Below are 27,531 nucleotides of genomic sequence, written 5' to 3' on the forward strand. Positions count from 1 at the left end.
GTTTGGTGAGTTTTTGAATATGATAAAGCCCCCAAAAAGCCAATTCATTTGGCACAAGAACTATAATAATAAACAGCACAATTTCAAGAGGCCTTCGCAGCGCTTAGCTGCTCGGGCCTAATAATATAAAGCCTTCTGGCTTTGAACTGAACCAGATTGATAAAACGTAAAAACTTTGACAATATGGCTTTGGATTTCTGTTAAGTCTCTGATTTTCAACTGACTGACGAACATTGTATTGATACAGAAAATATCTAAGATTGAGTTTTATTTATTCAGCAACAGCTTCCACACCGAAGAGTGTTCAGAGTAAACGGATCGGAGTGAAGCTCTTAGATTTCGACTGACTGATTATTGACAGATTCTGGTCACCAGCCAATTCAGCCATGCATCTCTTTAAAGTTGACTACGCTCTCTCAAGAAATAATTTAGCCCAACTAATACTTAGGCTGAACTTCATCTTTACCGTCATTCACTCCACTTGACATAAGAACCAAACACTTTGTCTTTGATGTTATTGTGTGCAGTGTGGCTACTGAATAATGAATAAATTAAATTATTATAGGATAGGCTAACCTTGCAATAAATTCCGCTATTGGGTAATAAATAGTCAAAAACTATTGAATTAAACTATTATTTTTCTGTCTTTTTGCTTGTTTTCTCCTCTGTAAGAACATCCACCTGGTTGCTCGCTGGCTGGGCACGCTGGAGAAACTTCTCGAGCAGTTTGCCGAGGGAAGCCACGAGAACTTCAGAGTGTTTGTCAGCGCTGAGCCGTCCTCCACCCGCGACAGCCACTTCATCCCTCAGGGGATCCTGGAGAACTCCATCAAGATTACGAATGAACCACCTACCGACATGCATGCCAACCTGCACAAAGCCCTGGACAACTTCAACCAGGTAACACTGTCAAGGTTGTGGAGATCAATGTGCTTGGTAAGGAGTAATAAGCTTTACTTCAATGCTTATTTCTAGATGATAGATGATAATGGATTCACGAGAACTAGAAATGTTTTAACAATCCGGCTGAGGTTTGATCAAAATAAATGCCGAAATACATATTGATAAAAATAAATATCTACTAAACAACCCACAATGATAATCTCTGGTCAGTGAGCGTGACACAATGGTGTCAGTATGCCATTTTGTCCCTTTTGTGTTGTTTCTGATCAACCTGTAGTCTAGTAAAAAAAAAAGTAACATTTTAGTGGACCTTTACAAAACTCATCTATCAGTATTTTCTTTACACCCACTTACCCTAACAGGGTCATAGGCCTGGTTCCTCCACCCAGCCGTCCCTGGGAAAGAGGTAGGTACACGCTGGACATGTTGCCAGTCCACATGCTAGGGGTGTTTTCATACCTGATAGTCTGGTGGACTCTGTTCGACTCTGGGTTGAAAATTGCAACTTTTGTAACATTTTCAGCTGGTGCGGTTTGCTTTCATAACCTCATTGTGTCAAACTATCCAAAAACCTGTTCCCTCCCTTGCTTGTGGTGGCGCTGCACTGGAAGAAACACCACCAAAACCCTCAGAAGAAGACACCGAGCACAACTTCCTCCTTCAAACAATGTAAACAAAAATTAAGTGGTGTTAGATTTTAGCGATTGTAAGTTTTATCTTTTGTCTTTGGCAAAAGCTATTTCTCCCTACAGTATTAGACTCTTGTTTTACTTTTATTGACCCAAAATGTCATTCTTTATAGTCCACTTCCTGCTTTTGGAGCGCTCTCCAGTCTGTTTGCATCCACATACGAGTTTGAACCATATCAGAGTTTGCTGTACTTGAAAATACAGTCTCAATGCAAACAGACTTCATGAACCCAGGCATCAGTGCCAACAACCTTGACACCTCTCCAGACTCCTTTAAAAATAGTGAAATCGACATTACCACCTTTGTAGATAGGAATCTACAAAATAATTGAAAGGGTTTCTAGTTATCCAGGATGCACATTTACTTCTTGTTACTCCATTACTTTAAAATATTTTTTCTTTTACATAGCAAAAAAGCTGGGATGCGATTACTTACAACTGGTGGAGGCTTCTTCAATGTTTTAACTGTCTTGGGATGCAATTCATGTCTGAGTTTCATATTAATACCTCCAGACAATGCTCAGAGGAACTTATTAGCGCTTTGAGACAGACTTCCCTTTGACCAGAAATATTGTAGGGCTTTTAATATTGCAAGTTCTCATAACACTAGATCTCATTAAACCCCCCATATTTATACATTTGACGTATACACTTGTCAAAAATATGTATGAATATTTATGGATCTACCCATTTGGATTATTAAACTATGCAAATAACAATAAAAAAAGAATACTTTCAATTACTACTTCCTCCTTTTTTTTAATATTACACAAAAAGCCTTTTGCACAAGCCCTGCACAGACACACTCACACACACACAAACACGTCAATTCTTGGTTTTCTCCCATTTTTTTGGAGCATTTTTTACTATTTATTTGACTATATTTAGTTACTCTCATGGAGTTACGGTGACTTGGGAAGGTATAGACCCAGAGCACCAGATTTCCCAGAACAATACGAGTGTCCATTGTGTGGGATCAAAATATCTGAAGGCAGTTGTTTTTTATTTATTGTTGAAGAGGTTTTGTTCTTCTCTTAGTTCTGAGTCATAGCTGAGACAATACAATGTTCACTTTCATGAAGCTGCCAAATTACAATTGTTACAACAAACAAAAAGTACAGTCGTCTCCTGGCTGCTCAGTTTCCTGTGACCTACGCAGGGCATAAATATAGGCATTGCTGAAGTGAAGCTTGGTGTGGTGAACACCGGCGGGGGCGGAAGGATTACCTGAGGACAGACGTCTGAACAAGGCCAATTTGCCGCTGTGTTATCAGGGAAAAGCTAGACGATATTATGCTCCTGGTTCATTCTGCGGGCTCCATGGTTAGAATGGATCTGTGTGCCACAGTGGCCTCCTCAAGTGTTTCTCTACCTTATCGGTTCTTTGTCTGTTTCTAAGCCTTACCATTACCTCAGTGCTTTGCTGCCAATGCATCTTCGCCCGCACCATTACCTGACCTCTCGGCTACGTCCCGATCCATTTCCACAATCCTTAGTTTGCTGATGTGTATCTTGCCTGATAAGTGCGACTTGTTTGTGAGCCCGGCCTTATGCAGAGGCATGGGGAGGTCTGCCGAGGTTAGGCTCGGAGAATATTCTGGTCATGTGTTGTCGGTGAGACTTAATCAATGGCCGCCTGATTCTCTGTTATGGACCACCGCAAGGCCAAAGCCAGAGCTAAGCCAGAGAAATAACATTCTTTTTTCTTTGGTTTTTCTGCAATTCACTGACCTGCCTCTTGTTGCAGACCACTGTCAAAAAAAGATACAACTTGCATCACTAAAAGCTAAACCCTAGAGAGTGCCTATGGATTTCCAATTCCTTATTGGTTTGTTGAGCCAATCATTCTTTGTGGGTAATCAGACACCAAAGATGGTTAACTCTGGCAGTTCATTGATATGGAAATGTCCTTTCAGTTCGTGTTTGTGAATGCAGGGTATGAGTGCATGTGCGTGTTTGTACCAACAATCTTGCAGCATTTTGTTTCTCTCCAGTCCACAGGTCATGGATAGGGAGGTTATGCATCTCTTTCAGCTGGGTTGAGCAGAGGAGCGCCGTGCAGAATATTAACTAAACCTCAAACAACGACCGTGTGTGTGTGTGGCAGTAAGCCTGCACTCTACTTATTCACTCTGTGTGCACATCGTAGCAGTCAGCTCCCCAGGGCACTGCAGCAGGGGGGAAATGTGGGGCCTTTGCTATGATACACAGCTTGCTACATGCTAAAGTAAAGAGACTCCACTCTTCTGGTTTCCATAAGGGTTGTTGGGATGCTTATTTAACCGACTCCCCCGCCCCTCTGGAGATTACAGTGCCATTTACGTTTCTTTTCTTTTTTCTTTTTTTTTCTTTATTTGCCTGTCTAGAATAATGAGCCCAGGAGACAGTTGGAAGCTGAAAGCGCCTGACAAGTTGTGACAATTAAAAATGAATCTCATGGTTGGCTTTATTGCAATCCAGTCACCTTCTTGTCTCTGTTACTGTGCTGCATCAGGGAAGATTTGACAAAATGAAACTGTTCACAGAGCCCTCTGCCACAACTCTGTACCTCTTACAATGGGGTGTGGAAACAATTATTGGTAAGGCTGCAATGTTGCATTCAGAGACTATACAGTCTTTGTATAGTCTTGTTGTTGCTGTATCACTTTAAGGTATTATTATGAGCCCCTGATATTGAGGTGGATGCAGGGCATCAAGCTGCATAAAACCTTGGTAGAAGACTGATTTGGAAGTAAAAAATTAAATTGTGTGTTGAGTCGCCTTATTGAGTTGAGTTCATTTTAAATGGCATTTATACCTCATCTAACTGGTTAGGCTAATGGTTAGCCGGTTATTTTCTTTCAGTACTTAGAAAGTAGTTTGTAAAGGCTTGTACATTCTCCACAAGAACAGATAAATGGGTTCCTTTACTCAAGGTTGCAGTCACAAGAACTAAGAGATATTTCCTACTTCACAACGACTCAAATCTATATCTGGTGAGTCTTCATAAGTCTCTCCAGTCGCAGAGTTTGTCACTGTAGTACCCGTGGTCACTTAGATTTGTTCAGTTACACAATACTTGCTGGACACCACAAGAAAATTATGTTCTGCTGAGAACAAGCTGCAAGCATTCCCAAACCAGTTGTCCAATGATAGAAAATCCTCTGTTCCTGCAAGGTATCGAATGGTTTTATAGTTTCACTCAGAAAACGCAGCAAAAACAAGCTGCAAAAACAGAGTGAGCTCATTTGGTTCTTGCAGTCCTAGGAGGAAAAACAGATTTTGCTCTTATTTGGAGATGTGTACACCTTGATAGTCTTTTTCAAAGTGTCATCATGACTGATTTAAAAGGAGTTTGAACTTTTTCAGTGTTTATATATGAAAATACCATCAGCCAGTCCAATAAAGTCTTTGTTCTTCATGTCTGTCAACATAAAAAGGAAATTCAAAACTGACTATCTTTCATTTGTCAAAAACGTGTCAAATGTGTATTAAAAATTACTCACCTTTTTTGGGGGGGTGGGAGGGCTTGTAGCCCTAACAGTATCTGGACTGAGTTTTGTGGAAATCAACTCTCTTACACGAAACATATCTGCATGAAAATATTGTAATTTCTTGTGCCAAAAGATCTCCTTCTGCAGTTTGTCCTTTGGTTTAACAGGAGTCTCTGGACATGTGTGCACGGGAGAATGAGTTCAAAAGCATCTGGTTCTCCCTCTGCTACTTCCACGCGGTGGTCGCTGAGAGAAGAAAATTTGGTCCTCAAGGTTGGAACAGATCGTATCCCTTTAACACCGGAGACCTGACCATTTCTATCAACGTCCTCTACAACTACCTGGAGGCCAATCTGAAGGTACATTACCCCCCACCCCTTCTCTTTTCTTTCCATTCTTGTGCAGGTGGTTTGCAAAGAATACCGTTTGCAGTCTTAATTGGAAATGTGAACTCGTGTGACACCCTGAGGCGCTTTTGGCGGAGCAACATCGTCTCTCTTTGTAATCGCCAGGTGCCGTACGACGACCTGCGCTACCTGTTTGGCGAGATCATGTACGGGGGTCACATCACCGACGACTGGGATCGACATCTGTGTCGAACTTACCTGGAGGAGTTTATTAAGCCTGAGATGATGGAGGGAGAGTTTTTTCTGGCGCCTGGTTTCCCCTTGCCTGGCAACATGGATTACAACAGCTACCACCAGGTGAGGGAAACGTTGCCACCAATTGGACAACATGAAACCATTTAGTAAAACCATTCCCACCACCAAAACCACAAGAAAGAAAAGGAAGAGAGCGTTTTTTACAGTTGGATCAGACATTGTATAAATGGTAAGTGATCCAGAAGAAAGTTCAGGTCCCTCCACCTACTTGGTCCCAGGGGGCTTTTCTGTGCCCTCTGCAAATTAATGATCGCTTCAAACGACTCTGACCGAGCAGCTATAATTAATAGGTCTTTCTCCATCATTCTTCCCTGGGCACTGTGTGGACGTATACAGTTCAATGCTAAATCAATACCAATAAAACTATGTGCGGGTCCCTGGGAAATTACAGATTGTAGTTTAGTTATATTAATATGTCTCACAGGCAGAGTTGTTCTGTGGGTGGAAGAAGTTTCTCTGTTGGTATAAAGTAATCTATCCTAAAAGGCAAGATGCAACGCCTTTTATAAGTTCACAGTAAGACGATGCAGAAATGATATTTTGTCTAATTATTGTGGTAGTGTTTTATAGACTAATTCAAGTACAAAAACAACATCAAAGATTTTGATGTTGTTTCTGTACAAACATGTTTGACGAATGGTGACTGTTGCATTTTATTGCTGTCAGGCATTTAACCATACATCTGAATTTTTACTCATTTTTGTTTTCTTGTAAGAATCAATGGTATTGATCAGACTTGATGTTTGTCTGTGGCTCCATTGATAAACATCCAGTTAAAGTATTAAAAAAAAAGTGAATGTGATTGATCAGTGTGAGTTTACATTCAGAAGCAATACTTTTTAAAAAAATTTTGCTTACAAGCTTTGGTTTCAGAGAGATAGAAAACTGCCTGCAATAACATCTGTACTGTTATTTCACCCAATTATAAAAAATCTTTCCATGTATACTGGAGTACTTCCCCAAACCAAAAGCCTATTCTGCATTTGTTTTTCATTTAGATGTCAACAATATCTGCAATACAGTCGTCGTCGAATGCTCACAGTAGGCAGATTTAGAAACAAACCAAAATAGTACAGTAATATTTATAAAAATGAAACATTCAGTAAAGATTACTATTTAATTTAGCTTTCAGTGATTTCCACGTTCACTGTCCATTTCAAACCTTATATTTGTACTGTTACTTATTTGTTTACCTGTCATTTATTGGTTTATTTGTATTTGGACAATTATTAAATGTTAACAAATACCAAGCTAATTTGCAATATCCACAAGGGGAAAAAAATTACATTTTAATATACAATGTTTAAAATCAAAAATGCCAAACAGAGTTAAAACACTACTCATTAAAAGATAAAAATTCAAAATTGAAAATTATTGTTCTCGTCATGAAAACAAATGTTTGTTTTGATTATATTTTAACCTAATGCAGAACAATAAAATAAATAAACATTGTATTGGAAGAACCAAAAAAGAGTTTTTGTTTATCAGTGTGTGGAGTAGATGTATGGGATGGATTTTGAATGATGAGTTATAAAAAAGTACAAATATAAACCAGCTTAAAAACTGTTTAAAATGGAGTTTATTGGGAAATATGTAATATAATAAGAATGTTTCAGATGGATATTCAAATGTACAATTTTAATCATATCTGAACTGGATTTAAGTAAAACCAACAAATTTGAACCAGCATTTTTTATGCTGGTTCAAATAACATTTCTTGAAGTGTCCTTTGACTTTTAAACCTGCTTAGCCAACTTTAGGGAATCGTGCTATTGTCTGGCTGCTGCTTCACCTCAACATCCCGTCTCTTTTCCTGCCCCTCACCTTCATTTATCACTGAACACAAACCCTAATTGACTGGATTAAATCAGCAGCGATTAAAGTTTGTGTGTGCTGTGGCCCACGGTGATGTAATATGTGAGCAATAATCGGTTCAGATTCCTCCCATACGTTTTCCAGTGGAGCCAAAGAGGAGTGGGATGTTTGATTTGGATTTAATTTCCCCTTAGTCTGTGGACTGCTCAGTGAGCACATATAGATGTATTAAGTAGCTCTGTAGGGAGAAACTGCAGCTTTTTACTCTTCGCTGTCACAACACGGCCAGGCTGAGCCAGGAAGGAGTTTGACCGGAGAGCCGGGGCTTTTAAATGCCCTCTGGGTACCAGAAGGCCATCACTTCCACTGTAACCATCCGGGTGGAATTTCGCACACATCCACCCGAAACATTTTTGTTCCTCCAACATTAAACACACGCTATCAGTAAAAGTTCGACAGGAAGGATTAAAGAGATCAAAGCAGCAACTACAAAGAGATCCTGTACTAAAAGCCAGGTTGTTTCTAAAACTTTCATCCTGACATCAGAGGAACTTTTTTTTTAATGCAACTCACCAAATAAGCACTTTTTTATTTCTATTTGATTTTTATTTTGCACTCAGTTTAGAAGCATGTGTTTTCATTATGGAGTAGCAGATGCAAAATGCAGCATTTCCATCTTCTTTGTGCCGTCATCTGCTGTTATCAGTTTAATTGTTTGAATAAAACTCCTTCAACTCTGTGGTGGTTCTTCTCTTTTTTTGTCAGCAGTTCTATTGAAGAAAAACCAGACATGAGATTTAAAAAGCTGCTTATCACATTATTGAATAAGTTGTCTTGCTGTGCTGCTCGGTGATGTGCAGACCTGTGAAAAAGTAAGAACAGAAAAAGAAAAGTATCAATTTCTGTAAAAGAGAATCTCTTATAGATTACCTCTGATTTAGCTTTTTTTTGTCGTTCACTCTGAAGGAATCTTGGCCCACTCTTCTTTGCAGCAATGTTTTAATGCAGCTACATTGAAGAGTTTTTTTGGCATAATCAACGTCTCTGAAATCATTCCGGGCTTTGAATAGACCACCTCAAAACTCCAGTTTTGTTTTGTTTTTTTGTTTTGTTTTTTTTTTTTTGCCATGCAGAGGTCAAACTTTTGGTGAGCTTTGGATTATTGTCCTGCTGGCTGAACGGAGCCACTGAGTCACTGAGAGCCAGATATTCTCCCTCAGTCTATTATCACCTGTAATTCAAAAAATGGATACGTGCCAGTTCTTGGCAATTGTGAGACAAGCCTATGTAGATATATATTATGTTTTTTGGTTGGTTGTGTTGTTGCTTTGGTATTCTCTAATGGACACCGATTTTTACCCACTGTCTTTCTTATTGTTACTTCCATGTTGTTCTCGGTTTTTTGACCTCCTGGATGAGTCATCAAGATGCTGTTTCTGTAATTTTGTTTTTGAACTATTCCTTGTTTTCTCTGTTTTTGGATAGTGACTCACTGTCCCAAAATCTTCAAAGTGGGGCTACAATTCATTCTCCACTGAAAGATTTCAATAGATTTATTTATCTCCCCTTGTTGAATTTCTTTAGTTCATGGCATAATATGCCACTTTTTTAAAGATGTTTTTTTTTTATTATAGATTTTTCAAACTATTTCCATCAGGCTAGCAGATTCATGACATTTCTTGATTTTACAGATATAACAATAACCATGCTAGAGTTTGGGTAGGGAATATGACTTTCCAAACAATGTTATTAAACAGCGTTTAATAACATTGTTGCATCATAAACTTATGAGTCATGATGCAACATGAACGAAATCATATTTTTCACCTAACGGCAGAGAGATGCTAATGGTGTCTTTCCCCTGATAAGTCAAACAACTATCTTAAAACTATTTCTTTTGTGTTACTTAAGGTTCTTAACATTTGTTTCATGTTCCGAAACACTTAACTGACATAAAAAATCAAAAATCGATAAAATAGTCATGGTGTACAAATGAGAACAGAACCATCTGTTTGATTCCATCTCTGTCTGTCATTTCTCCTTCCTCAGTACGTTGACGACACGCTGCCTGCAGAGTCACCGTACCTGTACGGCCTTCATCCCAACGCAGAGATCGGCGTCCTCACGCAGACGTCAGAGAAGCTTTTCCGCACCATGCTGGAGATGCAGCCCAGAGACGGAGGAGTCGGAGAGGGAGGAGGAATGACGAGCGAGGAGAAGGTAAAAGTCCTTGAAACTCAATCTCGTGCAGAAACGAGAGAAAAATCGACTTGACGATTACGCTTGAAGTTTGTTGCATAGTCGGCGATGAAATATCTGCAGGCTTGTTTGGTGTCTTTATATGCACAGCTTTCAGATACAGCTTTAGGTCAGCTTTGAAATGTATTTGGATTATTATCCTTATCAAGTTTGTAAAACATCTTCCTACCTGTTCTTCCTTCTTTTAACATTCTTCTGTCCTTCTTTTATTTTTTTTACACTCTTCGAGAAGTTCCAAGTAAATGCCGACAGGTGCAATTACAACATTTTATATAACAAATTCCGTCTCCTGTTCAGCATATCTCATTGCCCCCGTTCAGCACTGAACAAAATCTGAGCATCTAGAATAAAAAGACTTGCATATAAGGGTAGCCCTTATTTAAAGATGATAACCTCCAGCAGTCTGTCAGCTGTTTGCCTTGCGTGAGGCTAACCATCTTACAAAACCCCCGGAGCACCGAATCTGAAATAGATGATGACAGAAGGTGACATTTTCTATGCTTCCTGCACAATGAATTGAAACTAATTTTCAAACCAACTGTTTGGGGCCTGGGAAAGCTCAAAGGAAGAATTGTACAGAGATGACATTTTCTGGTGTGTTTTCTGCTCGAATCCACCCTGAAATGAAGCTTATTTGAGTGTAAAAGTTGAAATAAATATTGTGTCACAGAGGCCGTGGTGTTGCATAGGGGCTTCGTAAAGAGACTGTCACTTTGTTAATAATAACAAAGAAGGGTCTTGGTTGCCTGACCGTTCTCTTTGTTGAAGTCATTACATCTGCTGCTGTGGGCTGTAAAATAATGTGATGGTTCTCTGTATTTCTGGGGATTTTTTTGCGAGTGGATGATGATTTTATTCTCAAACAATATATTATGATTTTTCTAAAATTCTGTCTCACATTTAGATTTGCAGATGTAAGAGGTGGAGCAGAAAGATGTCAAAAAAAATAAAGGATCACAACTGTCTGAGGATGTTCGGTTAGTTATTTTGCCTTTGTCTTTGCAGTTTTTATTCAGCTTAAAAAACTGAATATCATGAATAAACTTTTTTCAAATCAAGTATAGTGAAAAAAATGGTGGAATAATGAACTAAGACATAAGAAATCCAATTAGTGTGATTAGTGGCTCTGTTGTGTCGCCTTTCTGACAACTTGAATTCTCCAAATTTAAGCAAAACTTAAGCTTTCTGTCAGAGAAGCATTTGTTTTAGAGTCTAAGATCTGTGCTACTCAAACAAAAAGATATAATTCTTCATTAGAGTAGTTAACACAGGATGTTTTTAGGATAATTTTTCTTTGATTTCCGACATAAATTATCAGTTGGATTCAGATAGTTTCCTGGCTACATCATTGAGTGAATTTCTTTCTCTCTCATAAACAGAAGTTATGTCTGTCTTTGCTTGGTTGTCAATTGTCAAAGTGTAGCATATTTGCCATGTATTTACATTTTGTAGGAAGTTGACCTTAACCCTTTCATGCATGAATTATAATCCTTTGTGTCTGGATTTTTTTCCCATTTTTTAAGGCATAAAAAAGGTAGGAAAAAAAATGTGTAAAAATAAAAAAATTAAAAAAATATTTTATTTGTTTAGATGATCAATTGTAATTTTCTCCAAATACAAAGTTGTTATTTGAAAAATACATCAGTACTATTGTTCTTTAGGGGTTATCTGATGTCACAATATATTTTTTTTACCTGCATGCGTCGTCTACAGTAGAAGGAGGGACCGGGTCGGTCGGCAGGCTTTTTTGTCTGTCGGCCATATTGGATTTAACAAAAATAATTTCTTGCATTTGCAACTGATGGCCAGTAGTTGATGTTGTATTTTATGATGCACTAGTGTTCACTTCAGTGGTCTGTGTGCATTTATAACATAAAAATTCACAAGAAGCACAAGAAAATGGCTTTTAGAAAGCTGTCCACTGTAGTGACCATTATGCATGAAAGGGTTAACTTACGTAATGCTCACTCCACCATTTTAAATGGTCAAATGTAAAATGGCCAGTACTTGTCTTTATCTAAAGCTCTTCACTCTACATGCAGTCATCAAGTTGAGTCAAGTTCCCTACCGCTAAAATGTTTCACTGAAAAAAATAATTGAAATAACTGCGACCCTTGTGTTCATGCTGACGCATTTATAGTAGTAGTTATAGATTCTTGACATCAAACATAAAACAGTCTCATAGGCCAATACAGACTGACTCATAACTGTATGAATGCCATAATAATTTCTAAATGTTAATGATTTCTTGTTCTTTTCCCTCATTATTGAGACCATCGACTGAACTTGCTCTAGTCCACACAGGTTCTAGTTGGGATCCTAACTAGATTTCCCTCATCTGTAACTTATGACTTGGGTCTTTTTTCAAACAACGGCGAAGTGTCGACAAATTGAGAAACCAAATGACTGTCCCCGTCTTTTGTAGATCTTTAGCTTTCTTTCTTAGATCTCCATCATGTTCTTTGAAGTTTATATGTGAGTTTATCCAGTCAGTGAAGCAACCAGCCATGAACTCTAAGTGAACACAGGTTTTAGGATGGGTGGAGACGATTAACAATAAATTAAATCTTGTTCACCCAGTTTTTGCTTTATATATATATAATATATATATAAAATTGAAGCTGTTTAATCTGAAAAGAAAACAATATATTTAAATGAACCATTAAAGCCTCCTGATGAATGTAAATCATCCCAGAGATAGGTGAACCTTAATCTCACACAGCGACTGTATTGTCAGCTGTGACTCACTCGCTCTGTGTCAGTATAATTATGGACCAGACTTGTATATAAAACTAATAAAGAACCTGGTCAAATATCTGCTCTGTCATAACACTTTCCAAACACGGTCTCTTAAAATGTCACTGAAATCCAATCTGTCAGTGATATCCCTGAGGAGCAGTAAGCTTAGGTGATGCTATTAGGACAGCATTTCCACCAGATGGATGCCGCTATGCTGCTTACATAAGCATTACAGCAAAATCTCACTGCTTTTAATTCCTACACACTTGCTCTGTTCGCGTAAGGCATAATGACAAAAGCAGATTTTTATTTATTTATTTATTTTGTTAGTATACACTATGGACCACAATAATAACTTCATCTAACGCAGGACTTCAGAAAAATTGGCTCAAATTGGCTGTTTTAGTTTACCTCTGTTTCTACGGAAACTCCTAAATGCAAAATATATGACTCTGCGGCGCCTAATGAGCTCTTATACACTAAAGCTGTTAATATACGGCCCATATTATCTTTCTACTGTACGCCTTCAAAGTAAGCGTGTGAATCAGCATACTCGCTAACTTTGTGCAGATTATGCCAGAAAGCTCCACATGGACTCATCTGAATTTTTAAAGTCACATTAACTCTTTTACTGAGTCAGCCTAATTAAATTTTATTGCAAAACTTAAGGAAACCATACTATCCAAACAGCTCACAGGAAAAAAAATACGATGCGTGTGTTTTGAGTAAGTTAGATGATCAGTTCTTTAAAAATGCTGCTACGTTGACCAGCATAAGGAAAATGGACCATAAATCACTGCACTGGCTAACCTGATTGTGAAGGGATCTATTAAACAATTCCCGGTAAACAGACGTTTTCCCGTCTATTTCTCCTAAAACTTCATCTATTCCAACGAAGCACGTCCAAGTCGGGAAAGTCCGGGAAACCTTTTCTTTCTGTTTGAGCTGTTCTTCCTAATTGCCTTATCCATCACTCCATCCTGTGTCTTTTGCAGAATCTGACCTGAACGTCGACCCCAAGAAGCAGGCCCTGTTCCTGCTCGCACATTATTTTAATTCTCAGTAAAGACGGTTTGACCTTTTCTGGGCTCATGGTTTCCATTATGGGTTCAGAATGTACAAAAAATTACTCTTTTGTTGTTTATCTTACGTCAGTTTATTTACCACTTTCCACTTCCTTTCCATAAAGATTTTGTTTTGCTGTATGTATTTCTATACTAATAATTCTTTGTGTTGTTTTTTCCTCTAATCCATTTTCTAGAGGGAAGTCTGACTTTGTGTTTTTATTTGATTTTTGTTCCTTTTTTACAGGGTGTATATATAGTGAAAAAGCACACTCGCTGTACTCTTGGATTATTTATTAAAGTGATTTTTTTGTTTTGTAATCATAATGTTTTTTATTTTTTAATATAAATCCAAAGACTGATATACTGGACTGGCTGAGTTATTGGCTTGCTTCGTCACACGGCCCTGTGGGATCAAACATTTTACCACTAAATGTTCTGTGGAGCCCTGGTGTGTATCCATCCGTCGATGTGTTATGATGTGACCTTTCTCGCCGAGAAGACGAAGAACTCCTGTCTTAACAAACAGCCATGCGGAGAGTATCAATGAGCCCCACTCGGTATTCAGAGTACTCGCTGGCTGCCAGACCCAAAATCAGCTATTCTATCAGAAAATTCCAATAAATATGATGACCTCGTATCCTTTGTTCAGCACCTAATCCACTGATTGATCGCTCACGCTGCTTGTTCTCAGAAACTGTTGACGAAGACATTATCTTTCCTCACTTACCCACAAAAATGACGTGAGCATCGATTTTGTAGAGAGATTAAACTGTAGAAATTAAAATTTGTTAGAAAAAAAAGAGATGGCACTGCAGAATATATCCTCATGAATATTTATAGTATTGTCTGGCTGAAACTAACTTTCAGGCTGCCTGTGTTGGCAAGTGTGAGTTTATCCGACTCAGACAGTTCATCTCTCTCTTTTTTCTTTTTGTCAAATTTTTAAAGAGACATTCACCTCCCTTTTGTTTTCCTTTCTCTCCCTCTTTATCAGGTGCGCTCGGTCCTGGAAGACATTTTGGAGAGGCTGCCAGAACAGTTTGACATGGCGGAGCTGCTAGGGAAGGCCGAGGAGAGGACTCCATACCAGGTGGTGGCGCTGCAGGAGTGTGAGCGAATGAACGTCCTCACCCAGGAGATCAGACTTTCTCTGAACGCTCTGAACCTCGGACTAAAGGTCAGAACGGTTTTATCTAAGCAGAGAAGAGGGGGGTTATTAAAGCCCACTGGGTTTTCCATGACAAGCTCAATTTTGTGTCGACCTTTGTGTGGCTGTAAAGTGACCATGTTTTTTTCAGGTGAGCTAATTTAATCTGTATCCTTCAATCTTTAAACTCGCTCTGTCAAAGTAACTGAAAAACAAAAGTTAAATCAGAAAGACGCAAGCAGAAAACTTGTGAAGTGTCGGAGAATTATCCTTCCTCCATTTAGGTTCTGGATGAGGTTGAAGAAGAGTCAGTGAGTTTATTTCATGAATTTCATTTATTAAGACTAAAATACAGCTGGTCCATTATTTGTTCATGCTATCCTTAGCGGCTAACAGCAAAATGGCACATAACAATAGTTTCTAGTTTTCTTTGTTGGGTTCTCTCTAAGCTACGGCCTGAAGAGGACACCCCCCAACGTGTCATTTCCTTTAACCTTAGCTTTGCTCTCGTGTGCTCTGTGTTTGTGCATGAGTGTATAAACGAGCGTGCAAATAACTGAACGACACATAATTGTTTATTCTCAACAGAAGTTAAAAACATTTAAAGTTAACAAGCAAAATTTTTGACATAATGAAACAGACTTGAGCATTGATACCACTTTTTATTTTTTGTCAGTAAGAAAAGAAAGGCTTAATCAGGAGTTTCTGTCATGTACAGGCCAAAGAAGGAGCCAACATTAACTTTGGAGGAGCTGCAGAGATCAACAGCTCAGGTGGAGGACCTGCTCCAACTATTAATGGTGCACCCACAAATCTGGCCAATGTTGAAGAACTGCAAAAATAATATAATTCTTGAAGCCACTAATTTCAAGTGGCTTTATTGAAATTAAAGCCATTTCATGGAATCTGACATTAAATGGCAAAGGGGTTCTGGTGAGAGATTTTGAACATTTTGCATCCTTTCCTTACTGGCCATCAGCTGCAAAGGCAAGAAATTATTCTTGTTAAATCCAATATGGCTGACAGATAAAAAAGCAGGCCAATCCCTCCTTCTGCTGTAGACGACTCTTGCAGGTAAAAATATTGTGACATCAGATAACCCCTAAAGAACAAAACTACTGATGAATTTTTCAAATAACTTTGTATTTGGAGAAAATTCCAATTGATCACCTAAAAAAAAAAATAAAAAATTATACATTTATTTTTCCTACTTTTTTATGCCTTAAGAAAATAAAAAAATGAAAAAAATCCTGACACAAAGGATCATAATTGATGCATGAAAGGGTTAATATCTATTCACTACGTTGTGTACATTTGTCGAATAAGTCTCCAATTAAATACAATGAAGTTGAAAGTTGTAGCCCATGTGGAAACAGCTACAAGCCAGAGTTTTGGGATATGTGGCTTGACATGACTAAAAACCAAGGAGACATCTGTGTCAATGTGTCATACATGGCTGACTCATCTGTTAACGCCGAACAGAAAAAGTAAGACGGACGGAGGGGGGGGGGGGGTTGTGTCAACGTGTTTCTCAGGAGTTATGAGTCTTCGATCTCCCGGCTCTACAAGCTTCAATAAACTGCTTCAGTGATTTAAAAGTCGTGTCGACTATTGTAGCAGAAAATGGAATCATGTTTTGCCTGCATGGTGGAATAAGTAGGAGCCATCAGGGTGTTAGCCTTGATGCTCTCTCTGTTGCATATTGTTTCAATCGGACGGTCATAACTGGTCAGGATTTTTGTGCTGTGCGGGACGCTGGGATGAATTAGTGATCCGATGAAAGTCACACACACGTTAACTATGCGTCAGGCAGAGTATCATACATTTTATCATGGCGTTTTCCTTTAGCGTCAGCTAGGTTTTTGGTGACCTTGTGTCATTCATCCTTTATCTTTTTTATGTTCAACTCTTTAGAGACTTATTTCCAATTAGCAGCTGACGAGAAGTCAGATAGGGATCTCCTGGTTGCTTCCTGGAGGCGAGAACAGGATCACAGTCAATCACGTCTTTAAGAGGTTTTTAGCTTTTTTTCAATAACAATCAAAAACAAAGAGCCAGTTACACATTAGATTTTTCACATGACAGCAACCAGCTTCAACATGAGCTAGAATGACAGCAGTGTGTGACTAACTGCAATGAAAACACTCGTCTTTTCCCGCTGCATCAAACCACAAATACAACTTTATGCCATTTGCTCTTTATTTTTTAAGCAATTAGTAAATAACCAGAGTTAGTTTGTTTTTATTGATTTCAAATGAGTTTCTTTGAGATCTGTGACATTTTAGAGTGAAAAATCATGAAGCGGATGATTGAAAACACGGATGAAAAAGTACAGTATAAAATAAGTGAAATAATGTGAAGTGCATATTCTTGCCAGTAGTTCAGCATGTGAACAACTTGAAGTAGAAAGCTGTGTAGCAGTTTTGATCTCATTACCTTTTATCTGATGGCAGCAGTTTAATAAAATGTTAATGGGGGAGGTTTTGAAGAGTCCCTGAAAATGTCCAGATTTCCTGCAGCTGCCCTGAAACAGAACCGGGAGAGCAGGTAGGAACACGGCAACGACCTTCCCAGCTCCTCTCCGTACGGTCCTCTTTGTTTACCAGTAGCAGCATCCCGGTGGTGTTCCAAATGGGGGATAGCTTAATGCTATCCACTTTCTCTGCTGCAGGAATCTGTGCTCAGGTCATGACCTTCTGAAGTCGATGATCATCTGATTTGTTTTATTCGCGCCGAACACCAGATTGTTTTCTCTGCACAAGGCCTCCAGGTGTTTGGCCTCCTTCCTGTAAATTGATTTCCCCCCCCGATGAATCAGTCCAACTATTGTAGTTTCATTCACCGAATGTCCAGATTCTCCTGTTGTGTGATTGCACAGCTATAGTCTAAACTCAATTGTGAAGTCTAAGTCCTACTTCCATGTATGATTAATTGATGTTCTTCTACACAGAGCTCTGTAAAATAAGAGTACAAATCAGGACTTGATTCATAAAAAACAAATATTTTGTTGATTTGTACACAACTGTTCAGCTCAGAACAAAGAACATCTTCAGAAAGTTATTTTCCAGTAGTTTTGCTACATTTAAATCCTACATTGTATGTTGAGGCAACAAAACGCCAATGTCTCAAAAATACGAGGGAACATTGTTGGACCGCGAGCTTCACTGGACGGGTCAACATCGATGCCATCCTGGTTTTGACAAGAACTAACTAGTGCCTAGTTGATGTGTCCTTCTAGAGCTGTTTTCTGTCTTTTTTTAAAAACAAAGGTAGAAGATTTTAGCTCATCTGTCTTGCGCTGTTCGCCGATCAGGGAGAGCTGACCATGACCAGCGAAATGGAGAATCTACAGAACGCCATCTTCCTGGACGCCGTTCCAGACAGCTGGGCTGGACGAGCGTATCCCTCCACGGCCGGTTTGGCTCTGTGGTTCAACGACCTCCTGGCCAGGGTCAAGGAGCTCGAAGCCTGGTCGGCGGACTTCATCTTACCCCCTGCGGTGTGGCTGGCCGGCTTCTTCAACCCCCAGTCTTTCCTCACAGCCATCATGCAGGCCATGGCCAGGAGGTAGAGTCGGTCAGGATGTTAAACAAACGGCCTCTAGCTTTAGCAGAATAACTGGTTTTTGTTACCTTCCCGACAGGAACGAGTGGCCTCTCGACAGCATGTGCCTGCAGTGTGATGTCACAAAGAAGAACCGGGAGGACTTCAGCTCGCCTCCTCGTGAAGGAGCGTACGTCCACGGACTGTTCATGGAAGGAGCACGGTGGGACTCGCAGGTATCACACAGGAGATACTCAGACAGCTCTCGTTTCTGATTTATTTAGAATTTGACAGCCGATCTTTATTCAGTTTTTAACTGAAAAAGGAGCAACAAACTTTAACAAGTGATTTATAGTCACCACAAATCATTGGACTTTTTGTTTTGCATTTATTAATTAATTTATGACTTGTGCATGTGCAGTTCATTCTTTCGTTTAACTACCCACAATGCATTTGTGCACTTTAAATATTTTAAGTGCAACTATATCCCGATGCGAGTTGCAGAAGTTTTTTCTCTCTCGTAGCTTGATTTATTTTGAAACCTGCCTGACCTGGAGGTTTGTGTCATTCTTTTGTTTTGTGTTGCGTTGTTTCTGGTTTTTACACTTTTCCAGTTTCCTGGACCACATAATTGTGTCATATTTACAAAGAAAAAAAAATACATTTTGGCCCTGGGATGAGGTGATGATTTTTTTTTTTTCGCCATATCTAAATTTATTTATTTTTCCAAAATTGCAATGGAAACAATTTTTTCGCATCTCACGAGTCACATGATCAGCAGCCTGATGTTGCCACTGGTGTAAACCACAAAGAAGAAAACGACAGGAAGTAGCTGGAAGATCATGGCATGTTTTTTTTTTTAATGACGTGTCACATGAACAAACTTTAGTGTGATTTTGATTGCATCTCTTATTTAATGGAAACATTGCAATCACAAATTTTTTTTTTTTTTTGACTTTAGCAGAATTTGGCAAAGTTTTATGCACAGTTGTAATGGAAACGCAGATTGTGTCTTTGTTTCCCTGGTTTCCTCTGCATGTTTTCTGTTCAGTTTTCTTCTCACAACTGCGCTCCATCAGAAAATCACCTAAAATGTCTTCACTCTTTATATATTTTCTCCATCGTCTTTTTAGTTCTTGGGCAAAAGATTAGTCCATGTCAAGTCGCTCCTTGTTTTGTGGCGTAGGAGCTGGGATTCAAACACCAACTGTATACAAAAATTTCTGCAGTCGCATATGAGAGTGTCTCTGAAGCTAAAGTTTGACCCAAAGTTTGACCCAAAGTAACCTTTCCTCTGTCATCAACAGAGGAAAGATTCCAAACACAGCTTCACATGGACAATCGAATGGTTGATAAAGAAAACAACCAATGTGTTGCAAACGTATCCAGACCTCAATCTTATAAAACTCAATGACCTGGAGAAACTTTCTAAGGAAAAGTTTAACAGAACTCCCTCATAATGATGTGAGTCTGATGAAGTCAAACAGACAAGGATTCCTAAAAATTATTGATAATAAAGTTTTTCCTCTTTAGCTTATTCTTGTTTAAAAAAAAAAAAGACCAAATGGATTCTGTGGTGTATTTTTTGTGCACTCGAGGATAAATTGCACCTGAAGTTTACCTGATGAACCCGGTAAAAACCTGATCATAGCTCCTACGTTGTGATTTATAAGACTCCAGGATTGAAACAGGGCCCACTTTCTTTTTACAACGTTTTGTATAAGGCATAAGTTAGATCGCAGCATAAGTACCTGCACTGTACTTTTCGATGATGCAGCACAGACACTGGGAACACAAGGTGAGTTAACTTCAAAACGCCCCTTTAAACAGAGTCAACTAAATTAACTTTGGGATGAACCCCAAGGCGAGTCTCGGCGTTCCCTCTGTGGCTCCAGTTTCTGCTTTAAATCCTGCTTGTGTTCAGCTGGTGGAGTGCAGTGCATTACTCAGCTTCCCAGGACTCCATCTATCTACATACACTCAACCACTGTATATGCACCAAGCTTTCAAGGAGTATCCCTGTAGACTTCTTAATTAGGGAATGTGCAGAGTGTGCACTCGAACACTTAGATCACACTTTAGAGGAGTGTTTCTTTTTTTTTCTTCTTCTTCTTCATTAAAGTTGGAGCCGCGCTCAAATAGACAGGCGGAGAGACGGGGCCGGTCTCGCGCTCCAACACCCTCCACTCGTCTCCTCCTCTCCTCTGTGCACATCCTCCGCTCGGCCCCGAAGGCCGGCTCTGAGCCGCTGGCGAAGAGAGCGAGCAGAACTCCATCTGGACACAGTTCTATGAAGCAATAAAAGTCAAAGATTTATGATAAACCTACTCATCTATATTAATGAGCCGTGCGTCTCATTCATCGGGGGTTATGCATCAAAGATGGCCAAATGCTGCACCTTGCACAGAAAGACGCAGGCATTACACTGCGGAACAATATGTATTTATGTAAATGGGTCACTTTTATTGGTCCCGAGTACTTCAGCTTTGTAATAAATACTTTGCTCCACCAGTATGTCGGGAGACTAGGCAATATAATTTTTTTTTTTTGTTTGCTTTTTAAACGGTCATTAAATAATTTTATAGTGCGTCACAAGGAGCCCAAATAACTTCCTTTCATTGGCCCAAACAAACACGGAAGTTTTGGGGTACAGTGTTTAACACATCTTTTAAAGTTTGAGAGCAACTGCAGAAGCAATTAAAGCTTTGTCCTCTCGGCTTTTACCAAAGTCATTGGGATTTATATTCCTCCCTAAAAGTAGCTGCGCATTCATGGAGAAACTTGTGTTTGTCAGGCGCTAAGTGTGGAAGGATTAATTAATGAGACAGACCACTTAGACTCGATGTGTTTAGCGAGGATGTTGTGGGAGCAGGCCGACTTTGAATCGAACTCTCGCAGCTTTTCCAGGGCTGCCGCAGCGCTGCCTTCTGAAACGCAAAGTCAAAAATCGCTCGGGTTAATCGCTGTTGGTTATAAGCACCTTGTGGAAGTATTCACTCCCTTTTTTCTCCAGACTTTGTGGAGTTACAGCTGCAAACGTCAGTATATTTATTAGGATTTCCTGTGATTGACCAAAACAAAGTTGTGCATTGTTTTGGACTTAAAGGAAAACGATGCATGGTTTTCAAAACTTTTATGTACCAATAAAGACCTAAAAATGTGACATGCATGTGGATTCATCCCCCTTTTACTTTGATACCCTGCTATAAAATCCAGTGAAAGTCATCTCCAAATTATCATCGTTTGGCATGTCTGATAATGAGTTAGTAAAAAAAAAGGACAAATAAAATGAATTGAGTAAATCGAAGCTGTTCAGACAGAATTAAGTCTTTCAGAAAGGAAATTTGTGAAAAGACAAAAGTGAAATCTGTAAGAGACATTCTTGATTACAGAGCAGGAATTACCAAAGAAAAGTTCATCTGTTGCAAAGAAAGCCAATGTTTTTGACACTGGCTTGGACAAACATGGAGCTGATTTAGTGAATCAGAAATTAATGAATCTAATCCTGATATCTGTTTCTTGAAGCCTCACCCTTGTGTTCCGAAGACTGGAAACTTCCTACAGTTTTCTGGCCGTTTCTGTTTGCCGTGATAACAAGCCTGCATCCTCACCTCACATCTCCTCCCGTCTCTGTTTGTTTCAGACTGGCCTGGTCGTCGATGCGCGTCTGAAAGAGCTCACCCCGGCCATGCCGGTCATCTTCATCAGGGCCGTTCCAGTGGACAAACAGGAGAGCAGAAATGTCTACCACTGTCCCGTCTATAAAACCCGTCAGAGGGGGCCCACATATGTGTGGACCTTTAACCTCAGGACCAAAGAAAAGCCCTCCAAGTGGACGCTAGCTGGTGTGGCGCTGCTTCTGCAAACATAGCTGCTTATAGGGACGCCACACTGAGGGAGCCGACAGGGTGAACAACTGAATCATTTTATTTGGTTGCAGTAAAAAGAGAAGTGAATTAAAGTGATAGCAGGATTTTCTATTCTATTTCTATTACTAGTGTCACTAGTGAATCAATACTACCAGTTCTAGAAAATATTTTGTTGATTGACATCTGTGATAGGCAAACATTGAATAATAGAAATATTTTTTTTTCTGATTTAACTGCATTATGATGTATAAATCTCATCATGGTCTGTCTATGAACTCTAACCGACATTGCGTACTTTGAGGCATTATTTCATATGTAGAAATGGTGATATTCTTTTAATTACTCTGTTTTCTGTTAAATTTAAAACCACGTCAATCAAAGAACCTCAGGCACGTTTTTGTTGTCTTTCATGTATTAAATTATCTAGAAGTAAAAAAAAGATTAATTGCAAACTGCATGTCAGACCTCAAAGAAAACTGGAAATCAGGCCTGAATGAAACTCGTCTTTGAAGATAATCCAGTTTTCATTTTAACAAACCAAAGTATTCTTGGAAATGAAGCTTTAACTTTAAAGATTTTGTGCTTAAAAAACTGTGAATTAGAGGTCACCTTCAGCACGGTGCTGTTTTATGATTTCTTTTTTCCCCACGGCGTACAGATCAATAATAAAACAAGATAAATGAGTTTTGCGCAGATTTCTAACATGGGAAGATAAGTCAACAAATCTGCCATTTTGAATATCCTGTCAGCTCTGATTCTGCTCTCTCTTCTTTAGTGTAATTCACTGTCTGCCCCACACCGTTTTATTAATGTAAGCTGCACATATTCAGCCTTTTTTCTAGTTTTATTCTGCAGAACATCCTTCTGCTCAGCTTGCTACAAGATTTCAGCCAAGTGTCAGAACATGAACTGAAACAAAAAATCCATACCATGTGACTGGAAACAAGCAACTAATCTGAATATTAATTACACTTTCTAGTCAAGATCATGCTTTTATAAAAATACATGATATTTCTCCATAAAACCTGTTAAAGTTCCAGAAAACTGGGATGTAAAAAAAAAAAACCGAGACCATTTTAAATCATTTTTGATATTAACCCAAAGTAGCTCAAGTGGAAAAGCAAGTAATTCTGATAGAGGGAAAATAATAATAAAAAAAAACAGTTGCATACATGTCTACAAAAGGCAACTAATATTTTATTGAACCAATTTTTTTAGGGAATGCCATAAAACCATTTGTGGAATGTATTTTCATTGAGAAGCACAAGATTTATTTTCTATAATCGGCTCTTTTGATCTCTTAATATGCCCACATGTAATTCACAATTACTACTCTCACTTTCAAAAAGTTTGAAAATAAAGATTCTTCATCATGCCATTCCAGATTGTGCTTTTATTTTCATATGCTATATCCAATTTTAGTACCAATGTGCTTTTTTTCCTCCCCTATCTCCCGTTTCCAGTTCCCTCCTTCCCGCTCCTTCCTCCTCTTAAGTCTTCAGACCGACTCTTTTCCTTGCTCTCCTCCTCCTTTCAGTCCTCTCTTTGTCCTCTCTCCTTCCTGTTCAAGATAAAGCAAACTCTCCAAAGCAGAAAGTATGGAGCCTCAAAGATATATCCTCATGTAGAGCAGAGACATGCACACATGCTACAGTACATCCCCGGCTTAAAACTCCCCCTCTATCTGCTTCCTGTCTTTCTTGTTCTCCCAGTGCCTGAGCCCAGGTTCCCTGGCGACTTCTCTTATCTGGTTACTGGAGAGTCTTAACAATGTGCTCAGAGACACATGAGGAGGGAGAGGAGAGCAGTGATGCAGAGTGACACAATTTATGTGGATCTTCCAAACAGCGGCTTCAGGTGCCACTGTGGAAATAGATCCTGCAACGATTGCAGGTAAGATATTTTCAAATTACCCCGAGATTACAGTGGTTTTAAAAATACTTCTTACAGATTTGTCTCACACGTCACTAAGCATATTTTGATATTATAGACAGAGAACGTGTCGAATGAAAAGTGGTCTTAATTATCCTTGTTTAATCACCGTGTTTTGCTTCACTATTCAGTTTTTCTTGTCACGTTGAGGCATCATTTCTGTCTGATCTGTAGAATACAAAAAACTTTAAATAGAAACTCTTACAAACTTAAGGAGATGAAACAGTCTTTTTTAAGACGCATCATGCCCCAATCTGAAGAAATTTAAGAGCAGATGAGGAAAAATAATCAATCAAAAGCCATTTCTAACAAAGCAACACACCACATTTAAAGCTGCTGTTTACAAAGAGTGAAATTATGAAAAACAGTGTTGAACCTTCTCGGGTATTCCTGGCCTTTCGAGATTATTTTTAAGAGCAGTTCTACGTCTCAACCAAGAGTTCACAACCCAGAGCAAGAACTGCAGGTCTGCAGTTCGCCCAGTGAATAGTTATGCACCGAGCAGAAGTGGCATCCTTTGTCGAGTTGCAAGAAGAGAATAATTCCTGATCAAAGAGAACACAAAGTCCTGTCTGACATTTGAAGATTAAAAATTGAACTTTTTGGAAGGGTTTTGTCCTTTTACAAGTGTCAAGAAGACGGCATTTCAGAAAAAACAACACTCATGCCAACAACCAAACATGTGTCTTTTGCATTCTTTGTTCATGTCTGCCATTTTATACTGCTATCATGTTCAAAATAAATACATTTTAAAAATAAAAAAGGGGGGTTTGAAGTAAACTTGTCAAATTCTGGACTTAAATCCAACTGAAACTCTGAGGTTTGACCCTAATCTTGCTTGAAAATCCTCGAATTTTGGAAGAACATGAACAATTTACAAAATTACTACTAAAAAGACTAGAAGTTGGTAGAAATCTTATAATGAGTCTTTTATAAATGATATAAATAAAACTAATTGTCTGTTATTGCAAATACTTGATTTTTGTTCAACAGCTAGCGACATGACTTATATTGAGATTTGGAGGAAGTTGGTTCCTCACATGGGGCCAATAGGCTCACTATCTGAAAACAATAGTTTGTTTAAACTCAGATTATATTTATGTGCCTGTAGGATTTTTTAGTCTGACACATTTAAACAAAGAAAAAGGCAGAAATCGGGGCTCTAGGCGTCTCCATGGCGCCTCATGTGCAGAGGCTGTAGTTTTCACGTGTCCTGGGTTTGACTCCCAGGTTCAGTTTGCCCTTTTCTCTCCTCCCCACTTACAGAAAATCTTTTTTAAAAACCCCAGAATAAACAAGAAATCCATGAAGGGGCAAATACCCTTTTCCCGTCACCATTAGTAACTATATTTTGACCAGGAGGTCCTCCAGCCACTCCAGCAGACATGCTTCCATCCTGGCGAGAGAGATAAAGGCCAGATTCGTAAGAGCTGCAAAAAGCCACTAATTATGGGCTGTTTAGAAGTTTAACCGCATGAATCCCCTTCCTGCAAAGGTTCACAAACGGTGATGATTCACGTTTTCTGCTGGAGGATCATTTTGTGCGTTGCCGGGTGGATGCTGGTGGAGTGAAACGGGGAGGGAGAGGACAGATCTACCAAAGTGTTCATGCTCGGAATGAAAAAGTGGCTTTCTTTAATGGCCTGCTTGTGCGAGATATAAGATATCAAGCAGTTGCTAGGTTACAGGTCAGTCCGGCACGGCTAATGCGAAAGGTATAGAGATTTCATGGTGCGTATGATATTGAAGCAAGCAGAGTTCTAACTTTGGACAAAATGTGATAACGTGCTAGCAAGGCTCAGCAGCAACAATAACCATGGCGATGACTCAAACGCAGCTTTACTGTCTGGATATGTGCCATTCACCATAAAGCAAATACATGACATTTTCAAGCTCACTTGGAGACCTGTAAATGTGTCTTGCGATTGCAGCAGTAACTATCCCAGCGGTGGTCATTTGAAGGATAGCCTGCAGGCCATTAGCGCAGGATGCAGGAACCCCTCCACTCGCCCTCTCAGCCCTTTTCACTTGCTGTCAACTAACAGGTTTCTACAAAAGCTGGTTTTCCCCTTTCGCACTCCGGTTGTAACGACGGTCATGTTGGACAAACGCTTTGGATTTTTCACTGTCGCTCTCCTGCCAACCTCAGTCAACAGCCTGGAAAGAGCTTCTCCTTTTGTTCTGGAGATTATTTTTTGAATTTCTGAGACATAGAACCCATTTCCTTAATAAACGGCACAAGAACTGGACATTCCCATGATATTTACCTGCATATGTAATTGCTGACACTAAAGGATGAACCAGAGTGGTGAGGGATTCGGGACCTGGCTTGGTTCTTTTGATTTCTCCTTTACGTTACTTGAGAAAGCACCGTGCCTTTAACTCGGATGTCATGACATTATCGATTGGAAGTATGCAAAGCTGTGACATACTCACTTTCAGATGATCCAACCTTTAAGTTTATGGCATTTAATGGGCAAAAGTCATGTGTTAAGAAATAATTGTTTTCAACAAACCCAATAAAACATCTTCCGCTTATCCCAAATCCTGCAGCGCCGCGGGAAATGACTGGAAACGTCATATTTGTCCAATATTTGCTTGTCTGCACAGTTAAATCATACATATAAATTAAACATATAAATCCATGTCTAATCACTCTCATTCTCTGATAAAAGACGTGTAGATTCCTTAAAGGAAACTCCTGCTTTTAAACTGCTGGTTCACTGGTAGTTCATGCTGTCGGAATGTAACTGGAGGCATTTCCCTTACAAGACTCTTCTCTCAATGTTTGTCTCTGCCTTTAAGACCAGGCTTAAAACTTTCCTTTTTGATGAAGCTTTTGGTTCGAGCTGCTCTCGTTATCCTGCGGTGTAGTTATGTAGCTACAGGCTTAAGTCTGTACTCTGCAAGAGCAAAGAAAATGTTCCGTCTCCCAGGGAATTACGTCATTCTGGTCTCTTGCATTCTGTCCAACAGCTGCCCTCTGGTTGGTCACCCCGTTACCGTAGCCACCCTCACTATCCGTCAGCAAAATCCCATTAGATAAAAGAAGTCCAGTTTTCTAGTTTATGTGCACAAACATTCCTGATGGAAGCGGGAATCACTAAATAAAATCGCTGGTGTCTCATATCAATGTTGTAGGACTCTTTGTTTCAATACTGAGACTCTTGAGTTTTAGTTCTAGTGAAATATTTTCCAAGCAGCAAATTCTGCAGAGTTAAATCAACACGAGTCTATTTGGTCCTTTTTAGAATTGGCATTAATTTAACTCGTACAGTTATTTTGACAATAGTTTGAGTAGTGTTAACCCTTTCAAGTGTTAAAATGACTCAATTTCTTGTTGAAACAACTCTGAAAGAGTTAAATGAACACCAATTCTGATAAGGACCAAATAGTCTTGGGATAGTGTTGATTTAACTCTGCAGAATTTGCT

The 27,531-nt window shown here is 39.2% G+C and overlaps 1 protein-coding gene and 1 long non-coding RNA gene across 6 annotated transcripts in view; one reads left to right on the forward strand and one right to left on the reverse strand.

Annotated features, from left to right (window-relative positions):
- The window catches only part of dnah9 (dynein, axonemal, heavy chain 9), a 189,931-nt gene extending 166,387 nt beyond the window's left edge, over positions 1-23,544 (forward strand). For all 5 annotated transcript variants that reach the window (XM_015031765.1, XM_015031766.1, XM_015031767.1 and 2 more), the window contains 8 exons: positions 673-900; positions 5,233-5,424; positions 5,578-5,769; positions 9,592-9,762; positions 14,602-14,784; positions 18,068-18,321; positions 18,398-18,533; positions 21,941-23,544. In XM_015031765.1, coding sequence (XP_014887251.1) covers positions 673-900; positions 5,233-5,424; positions 5,578-5,769; positions 9,592-9,762; positions 14,602-14,784; positions 18,068-18,321; positions 18,398-18,533; positions 21,941-22,168 — 1,584 coding nt within the window. In that variant the 3' untranslated portion in view covers positions 22,169-23,544. The remainder of the gene's footprint in view (positions 1-672; positions 901-5,232; positions 5,425-5,577; positions 5,770-9,591; positions 9,763-14,601; positions 14,785-18,067; positions 18,322-18,397; positions 18,534-21,940) is intronic.
- LOC106947009 (uncharacterized) lies at positions 20,008-21,433 on the reverse strand. The gene is made up of 2 exons (XR_001424890.1): positions 21,128-21,433; positions 20,008-20,585 (listed from the first exon to the last, which is right to left on the reverse strand). It is a non-coding gene; the product is annotated as an uncharacterized LOC106947009 (long non-coding RNA).
- Positions 23,545-27,531: the final 3,987 nt, after the last annotated feature.

The sequence above is a fragment of the Poecilia latipinna genome, unplaced genomic scaffold, assembly GCF_001443285.1.
Source record: "Poecilia latipinna isolate Pla-1442-1.1 unplaced genomic scaffold, P_latipinna-1.0 Scaffold217, whole genome shotgun sequence".
NCBI lineage: Eukaryota > Metazoa > Chordata > Actinopteri > Cyprinodontiformes > Poeciliidae > Poecilia > Poecilia latipinna.